The sequence below is a fragment of the Lissotriton helveticus genome, chromosome 1_1, assembly GCF_964261635.1.
Source record: "Lissotriton helveticus chromosome 1_1, aLisHel1.1, whole genome shotgun sequence".
NCBI lineage: Eukaryota > Metazoa > Chordata > Amphibia > Caudata > Salamandridae > Lissotriton > Lissotriton helveticus.
Window position 1 is genome coordinate 355,254,780 of NC_136057.1, and position 23,595 is coordinate 355,278,374.

Below are 23,595 nucleotides of genomic sequence, written 5' to 3' on the forward strand. Positions count from 1 at the left end.
AACGTTACACCTAGGTATTCAAAGGTGGAGACTCTCTCTAGTCGTGCTGATCCCAGTAAGGGGTTCGGGCGTGATCTTTGGGTTGGGTTCAAGACCATAAACTTAGTTTTTGTGGCATTGATCTCCAATCCCCTTTCCATGCAGAAAGCCACAAAAGAATCAAGGATCCTTTGTATCCCCATAGGGGTTTTGGACAGCAGCAGGGTGTCATCTGCAAACATAATTGCAGGCACCCTGCTGCCGTTCAACTTTGGAGCATCAGTATGTTCAATGCCATTGAGATGGGCGATTACCCCATTGACAAAGAGGCAAAACAGGGTCGGTGCCAATACGCAACCCTGCCTAACCCCCCTGTCATCGGGGAATCTGTCCGTCAATTCCCCAGACTTCCCGCACCTGACCCTAGCATAGTTGTTAAAATGCAGTCTCTGTAGAATTATCAGTATGTCCGGAGGCACCCCCATCTCGGCCAGGACACTCCAAAGTTTCCCTCTGGGCACCAGGTCGAAGGCGGCCCCAGATCCACAAATATAGTGTATAGGCTGCCGCCTTCGAATACCGCTGTCCTCCAATATATAATATTTAAACGAAAGACCTGGTCCACTGTCGAAACTCCCTTCCTAAAGCCCGCCTGATATGGGCTGAGGGCACCCGTCTCCTCCGCCCAGTCCTGAAGGCGATTCAACAGTATCCTACCAAACAGCTTCTGGGGCACATCAATTAAGCTGATTGGCCTGTAATTGGCTGGGAGCAGAGGCGAGCCCTTCTTAAATATGGGGACCACCTCTGCCCCCAGCCAAGTACTCGGGATTTCCATACCATGCAGGACTGCATTGAACACAGTAGCCAGGTAGGGAGCCCATACATCGGGCTCCTGCTTAAACAGGTCCCCGGGGAGACCGTCCAATCCTGGCGCCTTTCCAGAGGTCAATCCTGCAATTGCTGCCTTAACCTCTCCCACTGTTATCAATTCCCCTTCATACATTGTCAATCCATTACCAATGGCAATCGCAGTTTCTCCCAGCTCGGAACTATAGAGAGACTGGAAGTGTGCCTTCCACACCCCTGCTGCAATATTTGGCTCTATTGCCGAATGGAGGCGCCCAGACCCGCCATTGACTACTCGCCAAAACATTCGGTAGTCTCTTGTTACGAGAGAGCTGGTAAGCTCCTCCCATTGGTTCTCCTCCCATTTGATTTTAGCGTGGGCAACTAATTTTTTGTATATCCCTCTACTTTCTCGTAACTGCTCTCCGCCTGTTCCCTCCTTGATGTTTCTGAGGAGTTCTCCCTTTGCCTTCCTGCAGGCTGCATTATACCATGGGGTTTTATGGTGGTGCCCCCTGCTCATATTCTTTGCCTTGCCAAAAAGCTCTGAGGCCGCTCCCTTTATAAGGTCCTCATGTGCCTGATGTAATATATTATGGGAATCTTTGTTGCCCACATCATTAGCTAGATCTCCCACTATTTCCAAAATTGGAATTAGTCCTGCGTAGAGCCTCGGGAGTTTCACTTGGCTCGCGGCTAGATTTTCCCACCTGATTCTTCTCCTGTTATTGCCCAGTAAAAGTTCGGGCTTATTATCCTCCTTATTTAAAATAGAGGGTTCTGAACCAGGATGGATGAGATCTAGTTCTAGGGCATTGTGGTCACTATCTAGTCTTTCAGTAACCCTGAAGTCCAGGATAGATGACCAATTCACTATCTGTACAAGGGCGTAGTCCAAGCGGGACTCTCTTCCCACTTTATTGTACGTGTGTCTGCTTGGTATATCAGACTTAACACGCCCGTTGCAAGCTCTGATTCCATACTTTAGGGTTAGGGCTGTAACCTGCAGTGCTACAGGTGTCCATGCCTTCGGGGTGGGCGCTACTACAGGAGGTGCTGCCCATCTGGACTCTTCTTCCATGGGAAAGCCCTCTAGAAGGCCAGCCAGTGGCTCAAAATGTGAGTTTAAATCGCCTCCCACTACATAGGGTATATCCCTTGGGATTTCAGATAGATAAGCTGAGAGCTCATCAATCGTGGGAGATTCTCGCGAGACTCCCACTGGTCTAGAGTAGATATTTATTAGGGCAAGTTTCGCTAGGTTCGGCCAGGCCAGTAAAACCACTAGAATATCGTCCGATGGGACCGGTAACCGTGAAGCCTGGCACCCTAGGTGGGATGCCACCCAAGTTGTGAGTCCGCCTAAAGGGCGGCCCTTGCCCTCCCACCTAGCCGGGATGGAAAATGACAGGTAGCCCTGTTGGCTGTGTTCTTCCCTTGCCCAGGTCTCCTGGAACATACAGACATCCCCAGTCTTAATGTAAGTTACCCAATCATATGAGTCCAGCTTATTGGCTAGGCCGGCCACATTCCACCAAATTAGTCTCAAGTGCGCCGGGACAGCTGCAGGGGGGGTTATAAAAATAGAAATGGGAGGGGAACCAAAGCCCGATATTACACCAGATGTTATGTCAGGACCGTTGTCAGTATTAGGTTTGTTTGGATCAGGTGATTCACTAAAACCGATGCCTGAAGTCACAGGGATTAGGTCAGGGTTTGAGGACAGTCAATCGACCCCATCCAGTCCGTTCAGGCAATTAAATCGGTTATAGTCAGTAAAGGGTGTATCTGAAGGTCAATAGGCAGGTCGCACATCATACCCCCTGTGTCTGGTTCTCCGTTCAACCCTTGTCCAGTTACCTTGTGACAATCCATGCTGCATACGAATAGGGGGGAAGAAAAAAGAGACTGGTAAAGTCTGTATGGTGGAATCTGGTGATCTGTTTGACCCAGCACATATATGTAATACTGTCCCAGGGTCTCGGAAAGTCACCATAATACAATCCCCTATTATTGATTTTCTCGTTTTCCCCAGCCAAGGTACCCTTCTCACCATGATGATTTCGTTATTAAAATAGGCGGGGAGAGGTCTGTTGTAATTCAGCCATTTGATAATTTTCCTTTTGAGTGAGTGGAAGTTCTCACTTTCACCCATTTCAAGAGGGGGAACACCCGCCAAAACCACCATAAGGCTGTTAGCCTCAGGCGGCAAGTCGGGTCTCCGAGGCCTGGAAGCTGGCCTGTCAGGGAATAAGGGAGTAATACTAGCATTAGGTAGATCCCCAGAAGTTGTACCGAGAGCTGTGCCGCGGGAGGCTAGGCCTGCTGGTTGTGGAGGTAGGGATTTGGAATTCGTGGATAGTGTTGGGACTAGGTTGGCCATAATTGGCTGCAAAAGGTGGGTGGCAGCGATACCCAAGGGAGGTCCCACGTTTATATGCAGCCAAGTGGAAAAGATCTGTCATTTTTTTTTTTTTTTTTTTTTTTTTTAAATAATTTTTATTGTAGTCATGCCTGTGCAGGTCATTACATATAGCAGTAGCATCATAAAATTTAGCAGATACACAATATGCTTCGTCAATCAGTACACAGCCGTCATGCCCACAACCCGGGGGTTGGGCGGCGTTGTTATCTCTGCTCATCCTTGCCTGACGTTCAATATTGAGGAGTGGATAGTGTCCGGATTATGTGCATGACTACTTTTATAGTCCTACTAACCTACGCGCTAATCCCCAACTCCCATTCCCTGCGCAAAACTAAAACTCCCCCCCTATCCCGTCCCTCACACCACCCCCCGTCTAAGGCCACGTTGCGATTATGTCTGGATTGCTGGCATCAACCCCCCTGCATACCTGCTGCTCCTAGGGCCTCAGCTTGCCTCCTCCGCCCCTTCCGCCCCGGGGACCCCCTCCTCGTCTTCAGCCTCGCTGTCCCTAAGTGCCTGCACCATTACTTCCCATGAGGTCGCAGTGTCAGCTGCTGTTTGGCTGGGGGTCCTGCGCGCAAGCTGGTACCTATGCGTGCTGTCAGCCGTAGCCCATTTCAGAAATTCCTGCCGCCACCTCCGCGGAGTTGGCCCCACTCTCGACTTCCAGTTTCTAGTGATCTCCCTCTTAGCCACCATCAGTCCCATGTCGATAAACTTACTCGTGAGTTTATTTTTGGGGGTATGGGGAAACCAGTGCAAAAGACATTCCGCTGGCCCATATTCTATTGATCTTTCAGTCACCTCATTCAGCACCTCCCCAACGTCTTGCCAATAGTCCCGCAGGGCCGGGCATGCCCACAACATGTGCACTAGCTCGGCCCCCTCTTCCGGACATCGGGGACAGGTCACTGTCCCATCTCCAAAATACCGCCTGATTCTACCCGGGGTCATGTACGCCCTATGCAACACATAGTAGTGGATCAGTTGAAACCTAGCGTTTCTCGTGCTGTTGCGAGCCCTACGGATCAGCTGTGCCCACGTCGCGTCAGGTACGTCCCTACCCAGGTCCGCCTCCCACTTGGCTTTCAGGGATGTGAGAGGAGGGATATTCTCCCTAATCATTCGATTATAGAGGCACGTCACCGCCTTGATCGTGCCCGCCGCCATCATGGTGTACTGGCACGCCGCTGCCGGCCCAGGTTCCTCAAGTCCCGTACCCCAGTGGGCTTGCATTGCCCTGGTTACCGCTGCATGAAGTAGAAATCCCCCTCTCGGTATGCCAAAGCGTTCTATTAACTCCTGGAACGGGAGCAGTGCGCCGTTTTCAAAGAGGTCTCCAACCACCTGTATTCCTGCTTCCTCCCACTCCTGTAGGCGCGACCAGTCGCCGCCATGTGGCAAGGCCGTTAGCATGCCCAGGGGGATCTCAGGCGCATATGGGCGCTGGATACCCGCCCTCTTCTGGGCCCGATTCCAACATTGACGATACGTGCGCTGCTCCAGCGACAGATCCCGACTGTCCAGCCGTTGCCGGAGGACTATATATGCCAGGACGTGTCTGGGCGTCCCTCGCAAGCTGTCGTTCTCTGGGCCCCGAAACACCCTCGCTACCTCCTGCGTGAAGACTTGCAGTTGGGCCGCAAGGTAATAAAGCTCAAAGTCCGGCACCGCCAGACCCCCCTCATCTTTCGGGCGAGAAAGCGTGGCCAGCGCTACTCTGCATAGTCCCGTTCCCCAAATGAACGTCGTAATTTGAGATTTAAATAGTCTAAAGAAGGAGCTAGGTAGCCAGATTGGGAGCGTCCGGAAATAATACAATAATCTCGGTAGGGCAACCATCTTCAGCAGGGAAATCCGGCCCGCTACCGATAGTGGCAGCGTGGCCCAGAAGGCCATGCAGCCCTTCAGTCCGCGTATGCATCGCCCCAGGTTGCCCTCAAGCAGGTCCTCCGGCTTATGGTAAATATGGACCCCCAGGTATTTAATACAGGTAGGGTTCCAGGCCACCTCCGACCGGTGGTGCGGCTGGGCAGCGCCCTCCAACAGTGGGAACAAACTCGTCTTGGGCCAGTTAACCCTTAGGCCCGACATCTCTCCGAAGCTCTCCAGTAGGGCTTCCGCTCTCTGCAAGTCCTCACCCCCGTCGCAGAGGAACAGTAGTAGGTCATCGGCATATAGCGAGATGAAATGTTGCCCGTCTCGGGCCCGCACTCCACGGATGTGCCGCCCCGTTCTGGCCGCAGCCGCCAGCGGCTCAATAGCCAGCGCAAATAGAAGCGGCGATAGGGGACAGCCCTGTCGAGTGCCCCGCTCCACTGGGTAGCGGAGGGACACCGTCGGTCCCACCCTCACCCTTGCTATCGCCCCCGCATAAAGGACCTTCGTCCAATGAATATAACCAGCTCCCAGCCCAAAGCGCTCCATGACAACATATAGATAGTCCCACTCGAGACTGTCGAAGGCCTTTTCAATGTCGACCGAGAGAACCAGTTCCGTCCCTGCCCCGCCGTCCAGCCCGTTCATGAGACGGACAAGCCTTCTGATATTTATTGTGGTGTTGCGCTGTGGTATAAAACCGTTCTGGTCGTCGTGCACAAGCCCCGTCATGTGAGGCAGAAGCCTCGCCGCTAGTATGGAGCTCAGGATCTTATAGTCCGCGGTGAGCATAGAGAGTGGTCGATAGGACGCTGGGTCATTACCCTCTCTGCCGGGCTTCAGTAGCGGGACCACTAATGCTTCCCGCATCGACTGCGGTAGTCGGCCCGTCGCCTTGGCCTCCTTATATACGGTCAGGAGTCGCGGTGCCAGTACGTCTAGATATTTGCTATAGAATTCTATGGGGAGCCCATCTATTCCCGGCGCTTTGTTCCTTGCCATGCGCCGCACCGCCGATCGTATCTCTCCCGCGTCAATGTCCGACCCCAAGTCTTTCGCCTGCTCTGCTTCCAGCCGGTGCAGGGGTAGATCAGCCAGGAAGGGTTCTACCAGCCCCCTCCTGTCTCCCGGGGTACTCTTGTACAGGCCCTCGTAATATTTCTGGAAGCCGGCGACTATGCCCAGCTGAGTGTGTTGTATCACGCCCGCCTTATCCTTCAATTGAAGTATGGGAGCGCATCGTCTTGTGGGGTTCGAGAGCCATGCCAGGAGGGTGCCCGCCTTATCGCCTTCAACATGGGAGCGCAGCACATATCGCTTGTAGTCAAAGGCTCGTAGCCTCTCCACTTCAACGGCTACCGCCTCCCTGGCCGAACAAAGTGTCTCCTGGAGTTCTGGGTGTCCAGGCCGCCCCCTCTCCGCCTCCCTCAGCTTAGCATCCGCCTTAGCCAAGTCACCCAGCAACACTTTCCGCACGCCTACATAATCCTTGATACAGATACCCCTCACCACTACCTTAAAGGCGTCCCATTCCGTCGCTCTAGAGTCCACCGTCCCTTCATTTTCCGTGAAATATAAGGCCACTCCTTCCGCAAGGGCCTCCCCGAAGAGGGGGTCCTCCAGGGTCTCAGGCCGCAGTTTCCAGAGCGGAACCCTGGGCTTCTCTGCTATCCACGCTAGCCGAACCAGGAGTGGGTTATGGTCCGAGATTGTCCTTGACAGGTACTCCGATCCAGTGACGCATGGCAGCACCCCCCGGGAGCAGAGTATCGTGTCCAACCGGACATGCAAATCATGCAGTCCAGAGAAAAATGAGTAATCCCTGTCAGTCGGATGTTGCCCTCTCCAGACATCTATAAGTTCCCAGCGCTCCTGCCATTCCCTCCTACCTCTGGATAGCCTGTGAACTGGGGAGTCACGTAGAGGGGGGTGGGACCTATCCAGCAAGGGGTCGGCAATGGAATTAAAGTCGCCCCCCAGCAGGACCGGGCCCGCCAGGGAGTGGGCCAGCGTCCCTGAAAGCGTCGCGAGGAAAGCCAACTGGTCCGTGTTTGGGGCATATATACTAGCTAACACAATATCTCTACCATCTAGCTTCCCCTCTGCCACCACATACCTCCCATCCTGGTCTACCCATTGGCGCGTGAGTTGGAAAGGCGTGCCTGCTCTAACCCATATAAGTACTCCCCGCGCATAGGCCGAGTAGCTGGTGTGAAAAACCTGTCCCCGCCATCGCCTCTGTAGCGCTGCCCCCTCTTGTCGTGTAAGATGCGTCTCCTGTAGCATCGCGATGTGTACTCCCCTGCGCACTAAATAGGCATGTACTTTGTGTCTGCGCTGCATAGTGTGTAGGCCCCGGACATTCCAAGTAATACAGGTCAACCCATTCACATTAGCCATTGTCCCAGTAATCCGGACGAAACACTCCCTCCAGCTCCAGCCCTTCGACGGTGGTGGTGCCCCCCCAGAACAAAACAAAACTTCTCAACAGCCCTTCCCTTGGTACACCCAGGGTCAACAACTTCAAAAAAGGTAAACAATCCCCAACTGTGGAGCCCCCCCCCTCCCCCAGAACAGGCCCCAATATCGAGATATCAGTCCCCATCCAAACTCCCACACCTGATGACCCAGGTCTCAACTACACAGCCGTAGCTGTGGGTGCCTTAAGGGCCTACGGAGCGCGGCTTCGTCCAGTGGGGGGCTGCGCCGCCCAGCTCCTCGCCTCCTCCCCAATTCCCCACAACCACCTTGCCCCGAACCCCTTGGTGTGCCCCGACCCCCGCTATGTGCATAGGCAATGGTTCCCCTCCCAGCCCTTCAAACATTACCCACTTAGCAATGCCAGCAGTTCAAACATTCAGGATCTCGTCCGCCGTCTGCGGTGTCACCAGCGGTCCCTCAGCGCGGTGGATCTCCGAAAGATCCGACTCCGAGCCAGAGGCCGATACATGAGTGTCCGAGTCCGTGGCCCCTTTAGATCCGGTGCCTTCCGCCCGTCCGAGCTTCTCCACTTCTAGCAGCGCGGCCTGCCGTTCCGCTTCAGTCTGGGAGGCCGTCGGTCCCAGTTTCCCCCGCCCTCGTTTCCATAGTCTCCTCGATTTCCGCAGCCGTTTGGGCGAGCGTTCCCGCTCCTTCTCCCGCTCTTCTCTTGCCTTGGCGCCGTCAGTCCCGGCCTTGTATGTCTCCCACCAGTCCCAGGCTTCCGCTGACGTTGCAAAAAAGATCGCCTTGTCGTCCACTACCACTCTTAGCCTGGCTGGGAAAAGCAAGGAGTAGGCAATTCCTTCATTTCGTAGCTCCTTCTTGATTGTGAGGAAGGAGGCCCGTTGCTTCTGCGTCTCGAAAGTGAAGTCTGGGAAAAGTGTGACTCTGCTGTTCGCTATCTGGTAAGGGCCATCCTCTCGAGCTTTCTGCAGGAGTAGATCTCTGTCCTTGTGGTGGAGTAACTTGGCTATGATCGGTCTGGGTGGGAGCCCTGGCTTGGGAGGTCCTGAGGGGACTCTATGAGCACGCTCCAGGGTGAAGAATGGCGAAAGCCCTTCCGGCGCCACCACGGTCTTCAGCCATTCCTCCATGTAGGCAATCATGTCCCCCGTCCCCTCCGTCTCTGGCACGCCTACGACCCGCACATTACTGCGTCGGCTTCTATTTTCTGCATCCTCCGCTCGCCGTTCCAGGGTGCGGATGCGGTCCAGGGCCTCCGTTAGCTTACTCTCCATCACCTTGTGAGCCGGCGCCAGGTCATTGAGCACCGCTTCAGCATCCTTGACCCTGTCCTTTAGTTTGTCGTGGTCCGCCCGGAGCAAGCCCAGCCCCGACGCCACCTGCGCTATATCGTTATGTAGCGTGTCTCTAGTGGCCGTTATGGCGTCCAATATTCGATCCTGCAATCGCTGTAGGTCCGTCGGCTCAGCGGGGCCCCCCTCTGCTACATCTGACGTCGCCGCCTCCTCCGCCTTAGCTCTTGGCTTCCCCATAGTAGCCGGCCTCGCCGTCCTCGCCTTATTCGGCTGTCTGCTGTCTCCGGGCCTCCGCTACGTGGCTAGCTCCTGCGCGCTATGGGGCCTTGCTGTTCGAACACTGCGCATCAGAGGTGGCGTCCGCCGTGTTGTACAATCCCCGGGTACTGTGGAGGATTGTTCTCACTCCCCCTGATCGGCGTGGTAGGTTGGACGCTCTACCGGAAGTCTGATGCCGCCAAAGACCCTCCACTGGCCCATGGGCTCCTTCGTTTTGCCCCTTTGTGCTTCTCAGGCCTCCGTTGTGGGGGCGAGGGGGGGGACCCAAGCTGCCCAGCGCCGTGCACCGTCCCCCGTGAACCCCCTCTCCAGGCGGCCCCCGCCCACCAGTTGGCTCGTGTGGCGCTCCGGGCTGGGTCGAAGCCCCGGATCCAACCCTCTCGGCAATGGAGTCTGGCCGTGAGGCTCTCCCGCAGCGGCGCACCCGGGTGGCCTTCACCTCTCGCCTCCGCGGCCACTGCTCACCGCCGCCGGGGTCCAAGGATCGTCCCCCGCTGTGTGGGGTTCGTCGCTGGCGGAGACCGCGCCTCCCCTGTGCGCGCCGGCAGTGTGTCCTGCGGCACAGCCCTCCGTCCTTCAGTGCTCCGCCGCGGCAGCCATCTTGCGCGGCGCCGTCCTCCCCTCCTCTCCAGCGGCCACAACGATCGGCTGCCGTTCTCGGCGCTGTGATGCCGCCGGCCGCCCAAACCTCGTCCAGGTGGTCTCCGCCGGTCACTCTATCGGCGCCGGGGCACACACGGGCTCTCCGGCCCTTATTTCAGGATTCTGGTGGGGAAGAGGCACGGAGCTCCGAGCTCACGCCGCCATCTCCCTCGGCGCTCAAGCCACGCCCCCCGTGGAAAAGATCTGTCATATACTGCAACAATAATAACATCAATCCCTTAGATGTGCCAATCCAACACATCATAGGTTACCTGCTACATCTCCAAAGGTCTAATCTAGCATACACATCTATTAGGTTACACCTAGCTGCTATATCAGCCTACTTGCAAAACGGACAACAGTTGTCACTATTCAGAGTACCTGCCATCAAAGCCTTTATGGAAGGACTCAAAAGAATAATTCCACCCAGAGTACCACCCTCACCTGTGTGGAACTTACATATTGTTCTCACAAGACTAATGGGTCCTCCATTCGAACTTCTACACAAATGCAAATTGCAATTTCTCACATTGAAAGTCGCTTTCCTAGTGGCCATTGCTTCCTTTAGAAGAGTCAGTGAGCTACATGCACTTATTATTCAAGAACCATTTTTACAACTCCATCATAACAAAGTGGTTCTCAGAACAAATCCAAAATTCCTTCCTAAAGTTATTTCTCCCTTTCATCTCAATCAGTCTGTAGAGTTGCCAATATTTTTCTCGCAACCACAAACAGTCGCAGAAAGAGCTCTTTATACGCTAGACGTAAAAAGAGCACTCCTTTTTTATATTGACAGAACAAAACCTTTTCACAAAACACAACTTTTTGTGTCCTTCACACCACCACATAAATGCAACCCCATATCAAAATCTGGAATTGCAAGGTGTATTGTCAAATGCATACAAATTTGCTATCAGAAAGCAAAACGTAAATTATCTATTCCCCCTAAAGCTCACTCTACCAGAAAAATAGGGGCTTCAATGGCTTTCTTAGGGAACATTCCCTTAGATGACATCTGCAAAGCAACTACATGGTCTACACCACACACATTCACAAAACACTATTGTGTAGATGTGCAAGCAAAGCAACAAGCTACTGTGGGCCAGGCCGTACTGCAACATTATTTCAAACAACTGCAACAGATACTGGTGGTCGCTGCTATGGTGGAGTACTGCCCATCAATCTATGCACAGTATGTGATCTGCAGCTCATATGCCTTGAATGGAAAATGCTACTTACCAGTATGCATCTGTTCTTGGCATGTCGAGCTGCAGATTCACACACTCCCACCCGCCTCCCCAGCTTTCTTTATCTGTTCCAGTTTGATCTTATTTAGATACAGCATACATGGGCATCTTTTCAGTTTCTCACAAAACTCCATCATTTCCCTAACCTTCAAAAAAACAATCTGAAGATGGAGCATATGCCCAAGCGCACTATGTTCCAAAGGAGGAGTCACCTATCTCCTAACTTCCAAAGACTTTTCCAGGACAACAACAAAGTGCCAAGAACAGATGCATACTGGTAAGTAGCCTTTACCTTCTTGTGGCTGTTGAAGAGTTAGCCCTAGGATGCCAAAATAGCTAACAAATAATCTGCTACTGTTGCCTTCCACATTTCATACTGCATAGCCCACAAACCTTTATTTTGACTACAAGAGACTTTTCTCGCCCACTTCAAAAAATGGAAGACGCTAGTGGTGATTCCTAAGTTCTTTATTTTGATCTGCACACCACAAAAACATCAGCTGCTAGCACTAGCAGCTCTAAAAGGTCAAGCAGTTGTTGAAAGAAAAACAATATGCTTTAGATGTAAATTCAGAAAAGCTATTTACCAGTTCAACATTTCTGTTTGGGCAGCTAAAAAACTCCTTTGAGGGTCCCTTTATTCATTTCTTTTCACGAATCAAATAGCGTGATTGCCAGTGCAAAGTAAACTTTCCCTTTTTAAAAACTAATGGTCATCCATCATGCAAGGCCAGCGGGTTACCAAAATGGTATTTTAAAGTCTGGCCATAGCCTTAGCCTTACTCCAGTACCCAGCAACTTCTCTCTGGTCGTCTGGTATGAAAAGCTTTGGACAGAATTAAGATGTTATGTTTGTTATGTTAAAATAATTTATTACGCGCTCAGCTACTCACGAGTGTCCCGGCGCGGACCCAAAAGGAAAGACAGAGGATTTACCTGAACAACTGTGTCTTCAACTTTTTCTTAAAAACGTCAAGCTCCTGGATGGTCCGCAGACCCAGGGGGGAGGGCATTCCAGGCAACTGCCGCCTTGACTGAGAAGGAACAACCCCCTATCCTCTGACACTTAAAGCGCGGGATCTGGGCCAGAAATAAAGAAGCAGAGACCTCGTGGGCGTGTAGAAAGACACGCTTCTGAAGATAGATAGGGCCCTGCCCGTGAAGCGCCCGATGGGCCATGACCAATATCTTAAATTTCACCCTGGCGGCCATGGGCAGCCAGTGATACAGTCGCAGCTGAAGATGGACAGTATCTCTAGATGACAGGCCCAATAGAAGTCTGGCAGCAGTATTCTGCACCACTTGAAGCCTCCTCAGCCAGTAGCCAGGAATACCGGCAAAAAGGGCGTTCGCGTAATCCAGCCGCGACGGGATCAATGCGCAGGTAATAGTTTGCCTTGCCGCCAAGGGGAGGAGGGGAAAAAAGCTTCTAAAGGATTTCAATAAGGCGAAGCAGCCGCCGGCCAACTTCTTGATGTGGTCCGCAAAAGAAAGATCTTCGTCAAACCAGACCCCAAGATTTTTAGCTGGCTGCCCAATAGAGGTGGGACATGAGAACGCAGGGGGCCAAAGCTGTTCTCTAAAATTTTGAGGAAATGTACCAAAGAGTAAGAGCTCTGATTTCCCCTCATTACATTTGAGCTGAGCCTCTGCCATCCATTTAAAAATAGATGACAGACAAAGTTGGGCCCGGAGCACAGAATCTTCCCCCTTTGCCCAGGTGAAAAGCAGCATAGGCCAACACCTTAGCCCCCAATACCTCCACTAAATATAGCAGGGGAGTCATGTAGATATTAAATAGAAGGGGACTAAGGGAAGAGCCCTGCGGGACACCAGTAGAAACTGACCGTGGAGCAGAGGAACAAGGAGGAATCCATACCTGTTAAGACCGTCCCCTCAAAAAAGAGCGGAGCCATCCCCACACAGCACCTGATAACCCTATACTAGCCAAGCGTGACAAAAGCAAAACGTGGGGGACCGTATCGAACACATCAGAGAGGTCAAGCAAGATAAGTGCCGCCCTCCCCCCTGCGTCCAAGCAATCCCGAATGGCCTCTGCCACCTCGACCAGTACTGTTTCCGTGTTGTGCGACTGCCGGAACCCCGATTGAGCAGGATGGAGCAAATCCACCTTTCTACATAGTCCGTGAGTTGTTTGTTAACGGTCTTCTCACAAACCTTAGCCAAGGCAGGGAGAAGAGAAATAGGCCGATAGTTCACTGGACATCGAAGGGTCAAGAGATTGTTTTTTCAAAAGAGGCAAGATCTTTGCCTTCTTCCACACCTCAAGGACCTCCGCTAACTGGAGGGAAAGATTAATGATGGTATTCACTTCCTCAATTACAACCTCAGCCGAGGATGCCAATAGCCTCGCCGGACAGGGGTCGACAGGTGACCCTAATTTTAAGCTTTTCAGCAATTTCAAACAGTCTGACTGCTCCACGACCTTAAATTCAAACAATGTGTGTCCCCCATCAACCGCTGGATCCTCAGAAATGATGTCCGGAAAGCTACTACCAGATGTTAAAGTAGATTGAAAGGCCAAGATCTTCTCTCTAAGAAAGCCGGAAAGCGTATTGCACCAAGAGGGCGAGGATGGCATCGCACTAGCTTGGGCCGCAGGGGACATAAAACTCTGGACAATTGCGTAGATTTCGCGAGAGTTATTATTAGCCGCTTCAATACGGGCAGAATAGAATTGCCCTTTAGCCAGCTTAATAGCGGCATAATATATCTTTTGCTTATCCCTAAGCTTACACTTAGCAGCCAAACAATAACCACTCTTCCTCCATGCCCGTTCCAGCGTTTTGCAGTTGTGCTTCAAAGCTTTAAGGGACATGTTGAACCAAGGCTTAGATGGCGAATCTCTAGCTCGTCTAACAGAACGGGGGAGAGCCACCGACTCAGCAGTAGTGGAGATCCAACTAGAGAGCCCAGCAACCTGGTCCTCAAGTTCTCCAACCAGCCTGGGTCTGGAAGCGGCCAGGGCCACATTGAACTCTACAGGATCAATCCTGCCCAAGCCTGAGTTATGGCACAAGGGTGTTAAAGGCTCTGCCTTAGAGACCTCCCAAGAGAAATAGGTTATAAAATGATCCGACCAAATAACTGGGCGGGGATCATCTACCTGAATAGGAAAATTAGTGCAGATGGGGTCGAGAACATGCCCCGCTTGATGAGTAGGAAGGCTGACCTGCTGTTCAAGAAGCGCCAGTTGTAGGCCTTCAAGCAAATCTTGTGCATCCTTGTTATCGGCCTGGTCCAAAAGTATGTTCAGGTCGCCTAGGACCATGTAATGGGCAAATCTGACAGCTTTAGTAGTGACTACATCTCCCCAGGCCTGAAGAAATGGACCTGCCGGACCAGGGTGCCTATATATCAGTGAGCACCCAAGGTAAAATGTGCCCCTTCAGACGATCTGCTCGAGAAATTTTATAGTCCGGCGGTATAGCCAGAGTGACAATCTGATCCGCTGAGGGGTCGAGCCAGGTTTCAGTCAGAAACAGTAGATCCAGGTCGTGGTCCTCTAGGAGCTCAAACATCAGCATGATGTTTCTTAAGCGGGCACACATTGATCAGGGCGGCCCAAATTAAAAGTGCCTGTGAGCTTGACTCAGATGGCGGGTCAAGTTCAGCTGCGGTACCCAACTTCCCAGGAAGCCTAAACCCACAGACATGACACACATTTTTAGATACTCTAGCTAAATTCCAACAACCAGCAGGACAGTGGAAGCAAGGATCCAAAGCCTGCAAAGCTGTGGCCGTATACTTCCTACAAAGTCCTGGAGGCTTCCAGCAGAGTGGCTGGCGCTGGCCGCTTCCGGGACGCTGACGGGCGCGAACGGGCTTGCCTTAGGCGCGCCATTGTCACGCCCGCTGCGCGCGTCCGCTGCGCACCCGAGCCACGCACATAGAAATAGTACTAGGAGCCTGAGGAACTAGACCGCCAACTCTCCAAGATGGCGGTTCCTCGTGGCACCAGGGAGAAAGGCAGGAAGAGTACTCAGCAGAAAGCGCTCGAGTGCTGATGTGAGTAATCAAATTTTAAAGTGGGAGTATGTGGGCAACAGCAGGAAACACAAACTTTAATTTAAAAATGATCAGGGGTCAAAAAACAGCGTCACACAGCAATTGTTAAATTACACATTTAAAATATCCAAGTCAAGAGCAGTGTCATGCAGCAAATGCCCAACACATCAATCTCCTATAGCTCTCCGCTCTGACTCTCAAACGAAATAAATACCCCAGGTGAGCGAGGAACTAGACCGCCAACTCTCCAAGATGGCGGTTCCTCGTGGCACCCGGGGGAAAGGCAGGAAGAGTACTCAGCAGAAAGCGCTCGAGTGCTGATGTGAGTAATCAAGTTTTAAAGTGGGAGTATGTGGGCAACAGCAGGAAATATAAACTTTAATTTAAAAATTATCAGGGGTCAAAAAACAGCGTCGCACATCAATTGTTAAATTATACATTTAAAATATCCAAGTCAAGAGCAGTGTCATGCAGCAAATGCCCAACACGTCAATCCCCTACAGATGCATGCTGATTTCACAACTGCAAACTCTTAAGGCATCTAGACGTCCGTCTTCATCCCTAGATAATTCACCACTGCACCTCGGGAATGAACGTGCCAAACTCAGCAGAGAGGTCTTCTACTGGAATTCTACTAAGTTTCAGGGGTACTTACAAAGGTGCTCTCTGCTTGCCACTTGTCTTCTCCTTTAGAGAATGCACCTCTTCCCTTACTTTGGCTGGATAATCAGAGTTCAACCTTCGGAAGACAGTGGACAGAAATCTTTAAATAGTGTTAAATACTGTGTCCAATTTGGGGAGCTCGATCAACTTTGACACCCAGTTGATTTCTTGTCAGAAACTGCACTTTACTGTAGCTATTATCAACACATCCCTGAAGTTGGCCTTTCCTCATCTGGACGGAGGGGAGTCTTGAATGTAGATCAATCTCTATTTTTCCTTCAGGTCTTATGAATATCAATAGCTGTTGCAGATAAGGCTAGGCCTTCAGGCGTCTGGCATTCATGAAGTTTCTGTTTAACTTTTGAAAATTAGATCTATTCAACTTCATCAATCAACATACAGAGATGAACTTTAACAGTCACAGTTCAAGAAGATCATTATTCAGATGATATTACAGAATTACTCTGATGGTGACTTCAGGATACAACTCTTTTTAATTGTCAACATTTGTAGTCTCTGGAAAATCAGCAGTGACAACCGACTCTTCTGAGAACAAATGGATAGTGCATTGTAAAAATCTCAACACCAGCAGGCATTCAGCAGCCCTGGATATGACTCGAGATGAAAGCCATCTTACTGGGGCTAAAATACCCTTTCCACTTCTGCAGGAGCAAGTTGTATCTGTTGTTATAGACTATACAGCAGCAATGTTCTAGTTGATTGGCAGACGAAAACAAAATCCCTTTTGTTATCTCTTGGACAACCTTCTGTGGTACAAGGCAGTCCAGCATATTATCCTCTGTAGTAATTTTCATCTAGAAGGAAAAAACATTCCCCTGGATACTGGAGAAGGTTGTACCTCTTTCTCTCAGAGAAATCTGTTTATATCAAGAAAAAAATTAATCTTCCTTCTCTAGAGTTTCCATCTTGTCTGGCAGTTGGGTGGAGCTCACTAGAAGATGCACCTAGGTATTGGTTGGGCACATTTATCTGTGTTTCCGCTGACTGTTGTGATTGAAAGAACACTCTACAAATTGAAAATATCCAGCAATCTGCAGGTGATTTAATCAATCAATCAATCAATCAAAGCATTTATATAGCGCACTACTCACCCGGAGGATCTCAAGGCGCTGGGGGGGGAGAGGGTACGCTACTGCTCGAACAGCTAGGTCTTGAGCTGCTTCCTGAAGGCGAGGTGGTCCTGGGTCAGGCGGAGGTGGGTCGGAAGGGAGTTCCAAGTCTTGGCGGCTAGGTAGGAGAAGGACCTTCCTCCTGTGGTGGCTCTTCGGATGCGGGGGACGGCGGCGAGGGCGTGGCTGGTCGATCGAAGTTGGCGTTTGGGAGCGTAGAAGTTGAGGCGGCTGTTGAGGTATCCTGGGCCTTGGTTGTGTAGGGCTTTGTGTGCGTGGGTGAGGAGCCGGAAGGTGATTCTTTTGTTGACCGGGAGCCAGTGCAGGTCTCAGGTGTCCGGAGATGTGGCTGCGGTGGGTGATGTCCAGGATGAGTCGTGCTGAGGCGTTCTGGATCCGCTGGAGTTTCTTCTGGAGTTTGGCGGTGGTTCCGGCGTAGAGGGAGTTGCCGTAGTCCAGACGGCTGGTGACGAGGGCCTGGGTGACCGTCTTTCTGGTCTCGGTGGGGATCCACCGGAAGATCTTACGTAGCATGCGCAGGATGTTGAAGCACGACGAGGAGACGGCGTTGACCTGTCTGGTCATGGACAGGGAGGAGTCCAGGATGAAGCCCAGGTTGCGTGCGTGGTCTGTGGGTTTGGGTGCGCTGCCTAGGGCGGGGGGCCACCAGGAGTCGTCCCAGGTGGAGGGTGATGATCCCAGGATGAGGACTTCCGTCTTGTCCGAGTTCAGTTTCAGGCGGCTGTTCGACATCCATTTGGCTACGTCTGTCATCCCTTCGTGCAGGTTGGCTCTGGCGGGGCCGTTGGTGAGGGAGAGGATCAGCTGGGTGTCGTCGGCGTAGGAGATGATGTTGAGGTTGTGCTGGCGTGCGATGGCTGCGAGGGGGCTCATGTAGACGTTGAAGAGTGTTGGGCTGAGCGAGGAGCCTTGAGGAACGCCGCAGATGACTTTGGTGGCCTCCGATCTGAACAGGGGGAGGCGGACTCTTTACTGGAAGACCATTAGCATAGAGAACGGAAGGTTACGCGCTGTTTTTTGTAGATCTCAGAGTAGCATTTGACCTAGAACCCTGCTGTGGAAAACACTAGCTGGGATGGGAGTCGTAGCCTATCTGTGTGGCCTAATCGAGAAATTACACCAGAATAACTACGCACAAGTTCAATGTGGTATGCTGAATGAGTACAAAACCCTTTCCTGTAAAGCGAGGTGTAAGACAGGGTTGTGTGCTGACCCCCACACTTTTTACCTTATTTTTTAAATAATTTAGTCACTTTTTTTAATAGCTGTGATAAAGATTCCCCTAGATTATCAGGCATGAGGGTTCCGGCCCTCATGTTTGCTAACGACACTCTTTTAGCATAGTCGCTAATGGGGCTCCAAAAGCACTTGACCATTTTAGCAGGTTTTGTGTGCTGAGGGGTCTGGAAATAAATATAAAAAAACAAATATATGGTTTTTAATCCTTGCCATACTACACGCTCAAATCCCACTCTAGATGGCATTCCCCGTGAACAGATCCTCCTTTTTGACTATTTGGGTATTACCCTAGACTAAAAGCTGGATTTAGTGCATAAAAACTGCTAAAAGAAGGCTAAAACAAGCAGCATACTGGGTGAAGGTGAGAGGGGGTGGGGGTTGCTGAAGCTCTTCAAGGGGTCCCACTGCTGATTGGTTTTTACAGTTCTTCAGTTGTATACATACCAGGCACTTGCGGTTGCCCTTTACGACACAGAGATCTAGGTGCATAAAAACAGAAAATCACTGGTAATGGTCGAAAATAGGTTAGAGGCAGCTTTTTTGCTAGCATTCTCCTAATACCACTGAGACTAGATTTAGGTCTTAGACCGATCTCTGAACAGACTGAACTTCCCCCTTTAATTTTCTGCAGACGCCTGTGGTTTACCTCTGAACTATTGCTCTAGCATAGTGGGCTGGAGGAGATATTTAGACTTCCTGCTGCTAGAAAATTCCCTTGTATCAAATGTGTCAAAGATTCCCTTATGGGGATGGGCTTGGCTAATCTTTGGCTTGATCTGGTGGTGGAATTGTTCATCAATTAGTGCGGAGTTTAAAAAAAAAGTAATTTATTCAAATGTAATAACTTTTTAATGCATGCACAAGGCACTTTATCAACCTCCTTTTTAGTGGCCAAGGACAATTACCATTTTGAAACCTTTTGTGATGAAATTGAACATAATCTAACCCAAAAAATTGTTCGTCGAGTTTAGATATGGAAGATTACCACTTTGTGTCTTTACTTTGAAATGGTTAGGACCATTAAATACCAATGATCAGGGGTGCACATGTATGGATGGAAGAAAGAAAATGTACCCCATCTGTTATTTTTTGTCCAGCCTACAGTGGAGCAAGAGCAACATCGTTGATACCTCTCTGAGGAAACCTTGGCACTAGTAGGAATGAGGTAGCTTATAGGATTCTTCAAACCGATATGACACCCTATCTGGTCTTCGCAATATCTAGATTTCTATTTCTGTTTCATGCTTGAGTGATAAGGAAAAGACAGGCTGATGCAACCTACCACAATGGTCTTAGTTATTTTGAGTTTTTAAAAAACCCATGGTTATATATTTAAAAATTTAATAGGTGGTTTATCCTATTTATGTATTAAGTAAGGTAATCTCTGGTCTCTTGTTTTTATAAATGATCCAGATGTAGGTCTTAAATTTTTAACTTATTTTTTACTTTACGATAGCCACTGTATTTTGTATCTCTGTTATGGTATTTTACCGAAATAGAGAATTATGATGATGGTAATCGATTACATCATAGGGTTGAACCAGTAGCCCACTTTTGACCTGTAATAACCCCTAAAGGAAGAGCAATTAGTGGAAACGGGTGACATAATATCTACTCATTGGAACTCTCTTCTGTTTTTCCACACAAGACCTATGCTTTCTCTTGAAAGAACATCTGATTCGCAGGAAATCAGATGACCTTTTCATCTCCTGTAGTATTCCCAGTCCAGGCAACAAAATAGCAAAATCTTCTACAATGAGGTGGGTAGCTTTTTGCATGTCAAAGTCAGTAAAAGGAGACCAGCCTTCTCTGAGATTTCATGATAGTCCTCAGAAGTATTTCAGCATCTGTGGCTTTTCAGAGGCATGTACACATTTCTGCTATCTATAAACAGTTGGGCTACTACGTAAACCTTTTTATAAACATTATTTGCCTTCTTCATATAGTTGCAAAGACTCACCTTTTGGTCTTGACGTTTCGTATAGTGCAACTTTGTTGCTTTAAGCCTGGTGTGACGTTTACAATCTCCCCAAAACAGCGTTTGTGCATCTGTGGAATCAGGTTCCGAGCCTTTTGGGAAGGACTGATTGCCAAACTAAGTGGCAAACTTATATCTGTGGGAAATCTGGTACTCTTGGCTCTTCCTCCTGTGACCCATCTAGCCATCCCCATCATTCATTATATTATTTGCTACAGACTTGCTTGCCCCAAACCTATGTGGGAACTAATTTGGTGATGCCCAGTGTGGACTTTTGTGGTTTTTAGAAGACTTTTCTAGTTTTGCCTGTTGTAGTGATAATCCAAACCAGTCTTGAAGAAGGGAGAACCAGAACCAAAAGTAACAAAATGACCACGATTATAGTTTTCCCTGTTTTGTGATCTGTTGTATTTTACTGTACAATTTTACACTTATTTGAAGAAAAAACTTATTCTGTTTTTAAAAGAAGTAGCACTGTCTCAACAATCATATTATTAAACGTTCATATATCAATCGCTGAGCGCTTCCCTTTGCTGCTTCCCTAGTGAAAATCCAGGTAGTAGGTTCTTTCCAATGAGATGCAGTCTTACCCTACCCTGAAGGTTCCGGGATAACAGCTAATACTTGTCACAAGTATTACATTATAATTCAGCATCCCCAGGATCTGGAGAACTGGCACAACACAGTCCAGTCCCCGATGTTATATTTTGGTGAATGGCAAGATATGGAAGCTCTTAGGATAGTAGAATGCAGATCTGACCACCTACTTTCTTTAATCTAAAGGGTGATAGTCTACATGTGCTACTGAAAAAGGTGCCACCTGTTGATATCTGACTTGCCTGTGTTGGACTTTACATAGGTCTGGTTAAAGGCAAAGACTGATGGTTAATTTTTATTGCACAATTAATTAAAATCATTGCAAGACTGATTAAATCGTGCTTCTAGGCTGTTAGATGTGATTGAGAGACCCCTTTTAGCTAACGAGGCACTGCTAGTTACCAGGGTGTTAATGGACTTACTTAAAGAAGGTCTTAGCTTTGATATTTGGGAAATATGTGAAATCTAACTACTTGTATTTTTCTGACTTTTTATCCCTTTCATCTGAAGTCCAGGGTTAAGGAGTGCTCACGGACCTGCCCAAAAAAAGTGATCCTGCTCTCTACTTTGTCGTACCCCATCCAGCAGGTGACTCTCAGCGCATGCTCTTGGAGCCTGCTCTTTTCCTTACCTCATCCGGGTGGTGAACTTGTCTGTGTGCTATACATTCACATTTTTTGAGGCATGTATTTGGCACTTATGCGCCCAGTGAAACCTAAACATGATTCGTACTGTTTTACTAACAATTAACTGCATTCTGTACTGGCTCGAGCTGACGCTAATAAAGTGCACTTTGTAAAGAATATATGTGGAGGTTTGTGGATGATCTAAAATTCCAAAACATCACGCCAGTTAACTTCTTAGCTACATGCGGTTTGTTCTCTTGAGTGTTAATTACATTTGCTCTACTTTCTCAAAGGTTCAGCACAGACTGTTGTGCGCAGGCCTGTTAATCAAGGTGCCTTGATAAGAGAAGCAGTGGCACCTCGCCGCTGGCAAAATATTTTTACACTTATGCCCCTATGCACAAACAGACCACATTTTTTTTCGATATAACGATTTACTTGAGAATTTGGCGCTCATTTTAATTGTTGATGTAGCTGCTAACTTTCCCTTCATTAAATGCATGAAGGTCGATTTCATTGTGGCAGCAAGGAGACTGTCATGGTTGAGTGTGTGTAATTATGGCCGAGAAAATAATTGGAGACATTTATTAGTATGATCCAATTTTGACTTCGAGCTTGTGTTCACACATTATTAGCTGAACCACTGTTTTCCTCAATCCAAAATGTAATCTGTAGTATTTTCATACACGATTCCATACCTCATGAGCCTCTTTACGTTTCTAAACCTGTTCTAGAACTCTTCCTTATAGTGCATCCTTACGCATGAATGTAAGCTTTGGGAACTTTAATTAGGTTGCAAATACGCCCCCCTCGCTGTAGACCGAATGTTTTGTTTGGCCACATTGTTATGCAGATGTTTATCAAGTATTCAAAAATTGCAGAAGAGTGAGGACCATTTAGTCAATGTCTCGTGCAACATCCATTGAAAGCCATCCTCTCATCCACCTCACTCCATGAGTGATGAATGACAAATGTCTTACCTTTAAAAAAATCAATTTTAGCACCTCATTCTGTATTTTCACTCATTACTTGAGCATGGAAGCATTTAGCCCCAAGTCAAATTCAGGAGTAAAAGTTGATCTCCAAAAAATGAAGGATCCTTAGGTCTGGATTAACTTGTGATACTCTGCAGCCATATTGCCACACACCAATACAGATTTATTTGCTACAGTGTCTACATAAAGAAGCTGCAAGAGGTTAGTTATCTTATATGTCTGGCTTTGCACATCCTCCAAGAAGTCCATGCCATTCCAGCTTTTAATCTATCCCCAAATTATTTCAGAGAGTGCTAACTTATTTGTTGCCTGGGTCTGCCATTTATAGACCAACATGTGAGCTCCCACACCTAATAAATGTAGATTAGCAAATAGTTTACATTAGCACACCATGCCACTGTCCTAGCATTGCATACACTAAAACTTCACTGCCACATTAGCCTCACTTTTTCCCTAGTTCCCACTTCCCCAACCTCCCCTTTCCTGACCTGCAAGTTGGAAAACTCCAACTATACACCCGCTCTTCTATCTATCCCTTCAACTCTTCTCCCAGAACATGGTTATCTAACTCCAAAACCTTCAAATTTCTTCTTCTGCCTAATCTAGAAAGCTAGATTATGAATAGTAACCACCTCAGCATTTATGATCTTATATTCAACTCAAACCCAGTGCTTAATTGGTAAAAGGAAAAAAAAAGGTCTAGGGCTCTTGTCAGGACGCCACTGCAGCTTGCACCACATATTGTTCATGCAGTACTGCCAATAATAGTTACAACACAACTATTGACCATCCTACTCCTACAAATTTGACAGTTCGGACTATTTCAGGCCCCAAAGCTATAAGAAGGGCTTGGGCGGCTGGTGATAGTCAGTTTTAAGTATATTGAATTAAAAATGAACTGTTGTTGTGATCGTCTCTGAATTAACCAGACAGTGCTACCTTGTTGTAGACTGTCACAAACACCGATGTTGACAATTAAGTGCCGGTGCCGAGCACCGGAAACCACCGGCTCAAATTAAGCACTGCTCCAACCTGTACGTATTTGAATATTGGGAACTGTCCTGTAGAGAGAAAACGTGTTTTGTTGACACCATAATTTATCATATCCATTTGTTGTCTGCAAGAAGTGGCAACTAAACTACTCTTGTTGCATGTGATTTTCTTTGTAAAAACCTTGATCATTGTGCTTACATTTTTGTATTTATATAGTTTATGTATGTTATGTTATAGATTGATTTATATAATTACAAAATAATCCGAGGTATGATTACTTTTTTC

At 48.9% G+C, this 23,595-nt stretch overlaps 1 protein-coding gene across 27 annotated transcripts in view; it reads left to right on the forward strand.

Moving 5' to 3' along the window:
* The window catches only part of MICAL3 (microtubule associated monooxygenase, calponin and LIM domain containing 3), a 2,019,125-nt gene that overhangs the window by 977,872 nt on the left and 1,017,658 nt on the right, over positions 1 to 23,595 (forward strand). For 19 of the 27 annotated variants that reach the window (XR_013606836.1, XM_078673602.1, XM_078673604.1 and 16 more), the window contains one exon: positions 21,207 to 21,284. The exons of the other annotated variants lie outside the window; for them this stretch is intronic. Coding sequence is in view for 18 of the 19 variants with exons in the window: in XM_078673602.1 (XP_078529728.1) it covers positions 21,207 to 21,284 (78 nt within the window). In the remaining variant the exon portion in view is untranslated. The remainder of the gene's footprint in view (positions 1 to 21,206; positions 21,285 to 23,595) is intronic. 27 annotated transcript variants of the gene reach the window in all.